The sequence below is a fragment of the Sapajus apella genome, unplaced genomic scaffold, assembly GCF_009761245.1.
Source record: "Sapajus apella isolate SASKATOON/1434 unplaced genomic scaffold, GSC_monkey_1.0 scaffold393, whole genome shotgun sequence".
Taxonomy (NCBI): domain Eukaryota; kingdom Metazoa; phylum Chordata; class Mammalia; order Primates; family Cebidae; genus Sapajus; species Sapajus apella.
This window is the reverse complement of record NW_022437330.1, coordinates 20,806-32,931: the sequence shown is the minus strand read 5'-3', so window position 1 is coordinate 32,931 and position 12,126 is coordinate 20,806. Positions and strand designations below refer to the sequence as shown.

At 38.4% G+C, this 12,126-nt stretch overlaps 1 protein-coding gene across 3 annotated transcripts in view; it reads left to right on the top strand.

Moving 5' to 3' along the window:
- Positions 1 to 903: 903 nt before the first annotated feature.
- Positions 904 to 12,126, top strand: part of LOC116545831 (baculoviral IAP repeat-containing protein 3) — a 19,811-nt gene continuing 8,588 nt past the window's right edge. For 2 of the 3 annotated variants that reach the window (XM_032272275.1, XM_032272273.1), the window contains exons 1-4: positions 904 to 1,031; positions 5,047 to 8,598; positions 8,701 to 8,800; positions 11,227 to 11,305. In XM_032272275.1, coding sequence (XP_032128166.1) covers positions 7,746 to 8,598; positions 8,701 to 8,800; positions 11,227 to 11,305 — 1,032 coding nt within the window. In that variant the 5' untranslated portion in view covers positions 904 to 1,031; positions 5,047 to 7,745. The other variant, XM_032272274.1, reaches the window with a different exon arrangement.

Genomic DNA, 12,126 nt, shown 5'->3' with positions numbered 1-12,126 from the left:
AAATAATCTCTGCCTCCGGTTGGTAATTGTCTTTGATCTACTGGAAAACAGAAAATCAGATGAACTCACCCAATCCATCTGTTACCCTGGTAGGGACCGCTCTCAGGTGAAGTTGCTTAAATTTACTGCTTAGAGAACATTGAGGAAAATATGGCAGTGCAGTGTGACTCAAAGATGTCAGGTTTTCCTGAGAAAGGCACTGCAACTCAGAAACCTGCCCTGCGAGAGGCTAAAAGGAGGGATTTTTTAAAATAGCCAACTCCACCCTTATTAAAAACAAAACAAAACAAAACAAAAAAACAAAAAACAAACCTCACCAAAACAAAACAAAGTATTTCACTACAGAAAATTAACAAAGCAATTTCAATCTTTAAACTAGTAAAAAATAAACTGCAATAACTGCTTGATTTTTTTCACATACCGCCGCATTTGCTTTCAACTGTTACTTTCTTGATCAGAACAAAAAGTAAAAATAAATAGAAGGATTTCATAAAGTTTCGATTTTTTTAAAATGCTGGACTTTTGCAGCTATAGTAGATTGAAAAACCTAAACTTTTTACGTGTAAAGTGCATGGCGGTTGGAGGATGGGAACCAGGGCACATTGACCTTTTCCAGGCAGGCTGAGCAATGATCGTCCTCTCTATGTGGGTTATCAAGATTTCCTCTGACCCGAGAGCAATGAAGCAAATGTCTTTCAGTAAATGCCGCGCAGATATGCCACGGTAAAGAGTCATGCTTTTGGGTCATGGAAATCCCCGAGTGGATTTGCCAGGCCACTGAGTAAGAGGAAGTGTGTGTGTGGTTACTACCGCTGGAGTTCCCCTAATTTCTAAAAGAAAAGCCCATGCAAACCACTGGGAGGGGTGCGGAACGCCTAGTGCGGCTAGGGGTGGGGATTCGATGACGCATTTAAAAGGCAGCGTGAGACTCGTGCCCTCCCGCGCGGAGCAGGCCGGGCGACAGGTGTTACTTGAAAAGACTGGGCTCGTCCTTGCTGGAGCGTGCGTCGTCGGCCTTGGGCAGCAGGCGGGTGAGGAAGGAAGGCGAGTGTGAGTGTGAGTGTGTGTGTGTGTGTGTGTGTGTGTGTGTGTGTGTGTGTGTACGCGCGCGCGTACCCTTGCGCCTCCCCAGGGGTAAGAGGTGCGCCGGCGGCTGGCCCAGGGGCGCTCAGGGCTAGAGACCAGGGCGCTGCACAGGTTGAGAATCAGTGGGTGGGGCGCAGTCATCAAACACGGCTCTAAATCCCAAAGTAGGCTCTAGATAGGTTCCAGGTGCTCAATTTCTGTTTTACTTTTGGAGTGAGCCAGTGGAATTGTGAACCTGTGGCATTTTTGATTTGGTTGCCAAGAGTTATCACTGGTTCTTTGCAGGTGCCAAATACATTTCAGGACAGAGCCTAACGCAGAGCTCTGGCACAGGAAGGACTCAGTAAAATGTTTAATGAACAAATGGAGGCATGTTTCCAAGCGGCGGTAGGAAGACAGCAGTTTTTGGTTGTCTTCCTGGGGATCAGCATGGAAACCCAGCATGCTCTTACTCTGGTCAATACATTGTCGAAGGCATTTACCTGGTGCTAACATAAAATAATATTAAATACTGACTTTATTTGCCATTATTTATTACTAACATTAAGTACTGCTACCTGCTATACGCTAGGTTTCTCTGAAGACTTTACATGCATTTTTCACATTTAATTATCATGATCGTAAGAAGCAGTTACCATAATTATCTCCATTTGACAATGAGGCAACTGAGACTCTTGGACATTTACTTGCCAAGGTCACATTTCTGGATACTGGACTGCTTGGTATTGGACACCCCAGATGTCTTGATTCCGAAGCCTGATATTAATCGATCACTGAACAGACTCTGTGGTCATTAATGTAAAATTGATAGAAGTGCTGTGGTCACTCAGGGTTCAGTCACATTTGCTAACATTTACTTCTTCAATGGGAAGTCTTAGTGTCTACCCTATATGCCAAGCTCTGCAGATGCTGTGAGTGGGAAGGCAGGTACAGAGATGAAACATATTAATAGTTGCCATTATAAAAGATCTTACTGTCCCGGGGGAGGCAGAAAGAAAAGGCACACTTGCTCTCCAGTGTCAAAGAAACGGATGTGCTGCGTGGCCAGCAGGGTATGGATGCCCAACAACCCTGGGATGGGGGAGGTTGCCTGCTTGGTAGGTTAAATGAAAGAGTCAGGACAGGAGAGTCTGGGGACTGAGCCAGTCTGAGAAGGAACCCCTAGAAATGAAAGAGGAATTGCAAGAGCTTGGTGCCAGAGAAACCCAGGGAGTGGGACATTTCTAAGAGGAAGTGTGCCCCAGTGTCAGATGCAAAAATTTTCATTAGTTTTGGCAAAGAAGCCATTGGTGTTATCAATACTGAGAGCAGTTTTGAGTGATGCTGATTTAATGAGTAAATGGCAGAGGGAAAACAGAAACATTAACCATACACACATGTTCAGTTTGCTTGGTTGTGATGGGAAGGTGCAATACAGGGTAGGTTGGTAGAATAGAAAGGGATTGAAAGAGTATTTTAAAAACTGCTTTTATTTGAAAGTTGAGATAGATTTAAGCATGAGTGTTATGTGGAAGGAAAAGGGCCAGTCAAGAGTGAGATGAATGAGCTGAAGAAATGAGGGGAATGGGATTAAGAAGAAGATTTCTGAGGCAGTAGGAGAGGGTAGGATCCCATAAGGGGACAAATCTTTGAGGCAGCAAGTAGGTTGTGAGCAAAAAAGGTTTGGATATGAGAATGTGAAAGGGTTCCTACTCAGTGATGCCTCTTTTCTTCGAGAAATAGAAGGCAAAGCAATTGACTGAAAATGGAGTGTAGTGGAGAAATTTGAGGAAGAAGTTAAAGATTTAAAAGAGGTGCATAGGGCAGTGGGCTAGGGAGCTGAGCGGGGCTAAAAGGAATTGCTAAGGATTGGTGAAGAGTCTGAAGTGATGCTGGTCCCAGTCTGCAGGGTTGCATCTAAGTGTTGGAAATGTTTAGGACAAGTGATCTAGGGTTGACATCTTGGCATATTTTTGTATTGTTATTGTATAGTTGTTGCCTAAATTTCCACAAATATATGCCTTGCTGGAGTGCAGTGGTGTGATCTCGGCTCACTGCAACCTTTACCTTCCAGGTTCAAGTGATTCTCCTGCCTCAGCTTCCTGAGTAGCTGGGACTACAAGTGCGTGCCACCACGCCAGGCTAATTTTTTTGTATATTTAGTAGAGATAGGGTTTCACGGTGTTGGCAAAGCTGGTCTTGAGCTCCTCATCTCAAGTGATCTGCATGCCTTGACCTCCCAAAGTGCTGGGATTACAGGTGTCAGCCACTGCACCTGACCTAAATCTTCTTTAGGGTAAGATTTGTGTAAGGGATTTGCAAACTCAAATGCTGGTGATATAAATGAGAAAACCTCTGAGTGTCTCTCTTTTTCTTTTCTTTTTTTTTTTTTTTTTTTTGAGACAGGGTCTTGCTCTGTCACCCAGGCTGGAATGCAGTGATGCAGTCTCATACTCACTGTAACCTCTGTCTCATGGGCTCAAGTGAACCTCCTGCCTCAGCCTCCCAAGTAGCTGGGACCACAGGCATGCACCACCATGTCTAGCTAATTTTTGAGTTTTTCTGTAGAGATGGAGTTTTGCCAAGTCACCCATTTTGAGCAATCAAGCAATCCATCTACCTCGGCCTCCCGAACTGCTGGGTTAAAGGTGTGTGCCATGGCATGAGGCCTTGTGGGTGTCTCTTTTAATAAACTTTCATTTATTTTAAATGAAAGCATACTCTGTTTACATATTTGACATGAAGGAATATTCTTCCTTTCCACAAAGACACATGGTTCTCCTATTTTTCTCAAAAGGTATGTCCTTCTTCCTCTACTTTTCATTTTTGTTACTTTTGATAGACACATGTGTTACACTGATTTCACTTTCCTCATAATTCTGCTGTAAGAAAAACAGTAGTGCCAGTTCAATGACAAATAGCAACAGTCTGTTATTGCTAGACTGTTATTATTAGCAGAGACTACCAGAACAGTCTCAGTATCAGGGAGTCAAAGATAACACGTTCCCTCTCTAAAGGGCACAGTTGCTGCTTAGCTCTGGCTGATTGCTGCCCTGCAGAACTATAGGCCCAGCATTGCTAGATATTTTGATTTTTCAAGAGAAGCTTGGAATCTAGAATGTGATGGGAAGGCTCTTACATTTAAAAATGTTGGCAAATAATGGTAAGATTTAAAAATACTGTGGTCCAAGAAAAAAATATATTTGGAAACTGTATTAAATTCAAATAAGGCATGCAGATTAATCCACAGCGTGGTACAGTGTGAATTTTCTGGTTTCTTTAATTGCACTATGACTATGTAAGATGTTGGCTTTGGTGAAGCTAAGCGCAGAGTATGCAGAAACTGTATTATTTTTGTAAGTTTTCTCTACGTATAAATTTCAAAATAAAAACTTAAAAAACTAGTGAAGTACTATAATGCAATTTTATGTAAGCCAAACATGATATGCCTACCACTTTGAGACCTCTGGTTTTTTGTTTTTGTTTTTTGTTTTTTTGAGATGGAGTCTTGCTGTGTCACCCAGGCTGGATGGAGTGCAGTGGCGCAGTCTCAGGTCACTGCAACCTCTGCCTCCTGGTCTCAAGTGATTCACCTGCCTCAGCCTTCTGAGTAGCTGGGAATACAGGTGCACGCCACCGCACCCAGCTAATAATTGTATTTTTAGTAGCGATGGGGTTTCACCATGTTGGCCAGGTTGGTCTTGAACTCCTGACTCCTGATCTCCTCAAGTGATCTGCCTGCCTTGGCCTCCCAAAGTGCTGGGATTACAGGCCTGAGCCACTGTACCAGAGACCTCTGTTTTTTTGTTTTGTTTTAAATCTCTTTTTGGCCTCTACAGTGCCTAGTAAAGAACCTGATATGTGGTAGACAATCGTAATTACTATTGCTCTACTTTGGAGAAAATGATTTTTTAAAAAAGATCATTGTGCCCTATGTATGAATTGACTTTTAAAACTGTCTTTTTGTTTGTTTTTGAACAGGTTTACAAAGGAGGAAGACTGCTTCTTCTAGATTTTTCTTTTCCAGTTTCTTCTATAAATCAAAACATCTTAAGATGGAGACCTAAAATCCTTAAAGGGACCTAGTCTAATCTTGGGAGGTAGTTTTGTGCATGGGTAAACAAATTAAGTAGTTAACTGGTGTTTTACTATCCAAAGAATGCTAATTTTATAAAGATGATCTATTTATATAAGGTATAACTATAATGAGTTTGATTTTGAATTTGATTTGTGAAAATAAAGGAGAAGTGATTCTAGCTAGGGCATATGGTTAAAGCATTTTTTTTTTTTTAAGAGTTGGCCAGGCAATCTCCTACTGGAGTATTCTCCCATTTTGTAGAACAGAAACAGCACCTGTGATTGGGAAAGATTTTAAAATCAGTTATTTAGAACAAAGAGCTAGTACTCAACCCACTGCAAAATTAAAGAAACATGCAGGTGAAAGCTTTGACATGTTACAATACATCTACAGTGACAAAGAAAAATCAAGAACAAAGATTTTTGATAGGTGCAGCAAATTTAGAGGAAGTAAAAAGATAAATGTGATGATGGGTGAAGAAATTATCTAGTTATCTACAAGGCTACTGATATTTTAAAAATCCAAAAGTTTGTTTAAATGGGCTGTTGTCACTGAGAATGATGAGGATGAGAATGATGGTTGAAGGTTACATTTTTGGAAATGAAGGAGCTTACTCAGAAAATTTATGTAAAGACAGTGATGAATACAAAGAAGACTTTTATGACAGTGTGTAAAGTTTTCATTCAGGGAAAGGAATATTGAAGTTAGGTACAATTACTTACCTTTGAGGGAAGTAATCATTGGTAATGAGATGTGATGTCTCTCCTGCCACCTGGAAACAAAGCATTGAAGTCTGCAGTAGAAATCCCAGTATCTGTGAGATCCAAGAAACCATGCTTGCAAATCGCTGGTAAAAAAGTAAATAAAGAAAAAGCCACAATGACTTGCTTATTGGTCATTGCTAATATTATTGACTCAGAACCTCTTTACTAATGGCTAGTAAGTCATAATTGAGATATTCTGAGTTTTGACAAGGTCTCTGCTGTTGAAATGGTAAATTTATTATTTTTTTTGGTCATGATAAATTCTGGTTCAAGGTATGCTATCCATGAAATAATTTCTAACCAAAACCACATTTATGCAATTGGATTATCCATATTAGCCTATGCATGGCACTTCGTAATTTTTGACTGTTTTAAAAAATAAAACCACTATCAGAGTAGATTTAATGTTGGCTTCAGAAACAATTAGAAAAACAAAAGTTCAAAAATGTTTTCAGTAGGTGATAAGTTGAATAACTACAATGTTAGTTTTTTTGAGGGGGACAAACATTTTTAAAAAAATCTTTGAAAGGTCTGTTATTTTATAGTCATATCTAAATTGTCTTAAGAAATTTTTTAATCAAGGGAATGCAGTATCTATCATGATTCTGTTTTTCCAAAAGTAACCTGAATATAGCAATGAAGTTCAGTTTTGTTATTGGTAGTTTGTGACAGAGTCTCTTTTTGTAGTACCCAGTGTCTACCATAATTACAGAGGACATTTCCGTGTTGTAGCCAAGTATACTATTAGAATTAAAAAAAAAAAAAAAAAAACACTGAGTTGCTTCAGCAGCATGAGGCTGAGTCCAAAAGACCAAATGAACAAATACGTTAATCTCTGATGATTTATTTTAAATAGAATATTTAATTGTATAAGATCTAATTGTATCACTATGCTTAAGCAATCATATTCCTGATGATCTATGGGAAATAACTGTTATTTAATAAATATTGAAACCAAGTTTTAAGATGTGTCAGTCAGTCCTGTTATTAGTTAAGCTCTTGATTTGAAGAGAAATTTTAGATTGTTTTGTTCTCTTTATTAGAATGATTGTACAAAGAAAAAATGACTAATTGGAGAAAAACTTTGGAATATACCATATTTCATTGAATTTAAAATGTCTTCAACTGTAAATCATACCATTATTTTATGTACCTCTAAGAAATAAAAGTGCTGCTAATTAAAATATGATATGCCATTAATTACAAATTACTTCTTGATATCAGAATTTTTAATATAGCCATCTTAGAATCAGTGAAATATGGTAATGTATTCTTTTCCTCCTTTGAGGTAGGTCTTATGCTTTTTTTTCTTGGCTACCAAATTTCAAAATTTCCAAAAGTAAAAATAAACATAATCTGAATATTTTTGCTGTGAGACACTTGAGAGCATGGCTTTCTGCCATGAAAAGAAGCCAGCTTCATGAGTCACACATTTCATCTTCAGGTGGATTGAATGCCACTGAAACACCCTAGTAGCCTGGAGAAGTTGACCTACTTGTGGAGATGCTTGGCATTAAATGGGATCCTGATGTCCTAACGCACTTTACTCTTCTTTGAAGGGTTTTAATTTTCAACACAGTTTACTCTGTAGCATCATGTTTACATTGTATGTATAAAGATTATACAAAGGTGCAATTGTGTATTTCTTCCTTAAAATGTATCAGTATAGGATTTAGAATCTTTCCATGTTGAAATTCTAAATGCATAGAAATAAAAAGAATGAAAAATTTCTAATTTTAGCTTTTTAGCCTGGTATTAAAACTTATAAAAGCAAAGCCATGCACAAAACTACCTCCCCAGAGAAAGGCTAGTCCCTTTTCTTCCCCATTGATTTCATTATGAACATAGTAGAAAATAGCATATTCTTATCAAATTCGATGAAAAGCACCAACATGTTTGAATTGAAATATGACTTCTCATGTGAACTGTACCGAATGTCTACATTTTCCACTTTTCCCGCCGGGGTTCCTGTCTCGGAAAGGAGTCTTGCTCGTGCTGGTTTCTATTACACTGGTGTGAATGACAAGGTCAAATGCTTCTGTTGTGGCCTGATGCTGGATAACTGGAAAAGAGGAGACAGTCCTATTGAAAAGCATAAAAAGTTGTATCCTAGCTGCAGATTTGTTCAGAGTCTAAATTCAGTTAACAACTTGGAAGCTACCTCTCAGCCTACTTTTCCTTCTTCAGTAACAAATTCCACACACTCATTACTTCCAGGTACAGAAAACAGTGAATATTTCATTGGCTCTTATTCAAGCTTTCCATCAAATCTTCTAAACTCCAGAGCAAATCAAGATTTTTCTGCCTTGATGAGAAGTTCTTACCACTGTGCAATGAATAATGAAAAAGCCAGATTACTTACTTTTCAGACGTGGCCATTGACTTTTCTGTCGCCAGCAGATCTGGCAAAAGCAGGCTTTTACTACATAGGACCTGGAGACAGAGTGGCTTGCTTTGCCTGTGGTGGAAAATTGAGCAATTGGGAACCAAAGGATGATGCTATGTCAGAACACCTGAGACATTTTCCCAAATGCCCGTTTATAGGAAAACAGCTTCAAGACACTTCAAGAATCACAGTTTCTAATCTGAGCATGCAGACACATGCAGCCCGCTTTAAAACATTCTTTAACTGGCCCTCCAGTGTTCTAGTTAATCCTGAGCAGCTTGCAAGTGCGGGTTTTTATTATGTGGGTAAGAAACTTAATCTGCTAATTTAAAAGGTACATTTTATTTTATACATTTTAGTGAGCAAATTATGTTTATTCATAAGTTCTGGTCCAAAATTAATTTTAGGTAACAGTGATGATGTCAAATGCTTTTGCTGTGATGGTGGACTCAGGTGTTGGGAATCTGGAGATGATCCATGGGTGGAACATGCCAAGTGGTTTCCAAGGTAATTGTTTTGAAATTCTCTTAGAAAATTTTTGTGATTATCATGAGATTGCTTATATGTGTTTACCTTAAATCAGCTGTTACTCTGTTTTAAATATGTATTTGTGAATAAGTTTAGGATGGATTACTTAGAAAAATACTTAAAAAGTTTTGATGGACTTAAGACAATGAAGAAATAGTTTTGGGGATTTTTGTTTAATTTTTAAAGAAATACATGTATTTAAATAATACATGCTCATTATAAAAACAAAGTCACATGTTGTAGAAAAGCACAGAAAAAGAAAATTAATATGTCCAGAAATCTTACCACCTAAGGAAAGCATGGTTACCATTTTAGTGAATATCCCTGCAGATATCTCTTTATGCATATATACATATAGAAATAAATGTACATGATTTTACATAAATTAAATATTATATTTAGTTTTGAAGCTTTTTCAGTCAACATATGTCTTGGACATATTTCCATTCATTCATTATTCAATAATATTCATTGATCACCTATTGCTAGGCATTGGTTGTGGTTGCATAAAATCAGTTGAGCAAAACAAAGACCCCTGGTCTCCTAAATTTGTATTATAGCCAGAGAGGACAGACAATTAATAAAAACTTGAATAAGTTACAGAGAATGTTGGAAAATAAGTACAGTCAATAAAAAGAACAGAGGAATTTAGAAAAGCCGGGGAGGTTACAATATTAAATTGGGTGGTCAGGGTAAGTATAGACTCATCTCATCTGTTTTAAACACCACACAGCATCTTAATGTGATGTGTGACCCTTTTGATTGTTTAGCTGGCCCTCTAGTGTTCTAGTTAATCCTGATCAGCTTGCAAGTGTGGGTTTTCATTATGTTGGTAAGAAACTTCATGTACTAACTAAAACGTCAGCTTCAAAAAGACATTCTTTTATATTCTCCTTTTTCATCTAAATCATGTGGCCTACAATTACATTTTTTTATGGTCAAAACTTTTGCTATTATTCAACTCATTTCCCTTTTGCCCTGAGAATACTGCATAGGCAACGAGCTGCACTGTGCTTTTCCAAATGGGAAATGGGTTAATATTGATAAATAAGCTTGGCATCTTAACTTATTTTGGTTATTTTTGTTGTCTTGAGTTGGAGTCTGGCTTTGTCTCCCAGGTTGAAATGCAGTGATGGGATCTCAGCTCACTTCAACATCCGCCTCCCGGGTTCAAGCAATTCTCATGCCTCAGCCTTGTCAGTAGATGGGACTACAGGCACATGCTACCATGCCCGGCTAATTTTTGTATTTTTAGTGGAGATGGGGTTTCACCATGTTGTTGTCCAGGCTGCTCGCAAACTCCTGACCTCAGGTGATCCAACCGCCTTGGCCTCCCAAAGTTCTTCAATTATAGGTGTGAGCCACCATGCCCGGCCAACATCAGTGTGTTTTTAAGAATCTCAGAAGAGTTGAAGAGAGCAGCTAAGAGCTGAGACGGCCTCACTTGACCTCAGTAGACTGAGAGGCTCTGACTCTTGTCCACTTGAGCTTTGGCAGATTACTTGGCAGAATAGCCTTCCTCTTGCTTATATCAACCTGCCTTTCACTGTAATATCTCTGACCATTCTCTATATGCTAAATGAATAGTAAAGTGATTATATGTATGTTTATACTCATTTAAAATATTTACCAGTCTACAAATGGCTGAATTAGTCTTGTGCAAATTAAGATAACCATTTAGTACTTTTCAAAATTAGCTGAAGTGGCCGGGTGCGGTGGCTCCCGCCTGTAATCCCAGCACTTTGGGAGGCTGAGGCAGGAGGATCACTTGAGGTCAGGAATTCAAGACCAGCCTGGCCATCATCGTGAAATCCCATCTCCACTAAAAATACAAAATTAGCTGGGTGTGGTGGCGGGCGCCTGCAATCCCAGTTACTCGGGAGGCCGAGGCATGAGAATTGCTTGAACCTGAGAGGCGGAGGTTACAGTGAACCAAGATCATGCCACTGTACTCCAACCTGGGTGACAGAGCGAGCCTCTGTCTAAAAGAAAAAAAGAAAATTTTTAGTGGAAGCATAACATGTCTTGGTAAATACAAAAAAATATTAATTTTGTAAAACATTCAAACGGTATGAAAAATGTTAACCTTCATGAGAAGCACCTTAAAAAACAATTTAAAATTCACACAAGAAAATCTAAATCCTATCATAGGATACTTATGGGATAGTTTTACAAAAATAATGTTTTTTGAAAGCAATACAATAGAATCAGTTCCCACTGGGCTAGGCTTTATTTATTCTTCTAACATTAAGTTTAGAATAAATGATCTTAAATGATTCTGTGATTTGGGGGAAACAACCATATTTGAGATGGAATAAACACCTAGAGATGAGAAATTTGTGTTATTACATTTTCATTTCACTTTTATAAATAACTCCCCAAACTTTATTTTCTTTACATTTTAGGTGTGAGTACTTGATAAGAATTAAAGGACAGGAGTTCATCCATCAAGTTCAAGCCAGTTGCCCTAATCTACTTGAAGAGGTAGGTACGGAAAGTTCTTTTTTAAAATATTGGTTGCCATCAGATAAATTACTTTCTAATAATTACAGAGAGTGCAATTTTAATGAAAAGACAAGAGTTGTTTTAGAAATACATTTTATTTTTCTTACCAAATCTGACATGATCGTAGAAAGTATTATTCTTTGGAGAAAAATATATCCATAAATGGTTGTCTCCTGATAATGACACTTGTGATGTTTCTCTGTAAGCATTTTTTCAATCAAGTTGCAAAAAATTAAACCATTTGAGAAAAAAATGACTGGGATAGTAGTTTTTAATAGTTTTACTATATACATTTTCCTTCAAAAGATCTGAGAAAGAGCATGGTGGCTCACGCCTGTAATCCCAGCACTTTGGGAGGCTGAAGCGGGTGGATCACGAGGTCAGGAGTTCAAGACCAGCCTGACCAACATGGCGAAACCTCATCTCTACTAAAAATAAAAAAATTAGCTGGGCATGGTGGCACACGCCTGTAATCCCAGCTACTCAGGAGGCTGAGGCAGGAGAATTGCCTGAACCTGGGAGACGGAGGTTGCAGTGAGCCAAGATTGTGCCACTGCCACTGCACTCCAGCCTGGGTGACAGAGTGAGACTTTGTCTCAAAAAAAAAAAAAAAAAAGGAAAAAAAGACCTTAGAAAGAGAATTTTACTGCTTTTTCTAATCTTCTTGGAAAAGCAAATAACTTACATAATAGTTTGATGGTCAAACCCATCCTAGCCATGAGCAAAACTGATACAGCGTCCAACTTATCCCAAAGGGTGACCCAGGGAAGGTAAAACCTGTGGATGAAAGGAAAATTAAT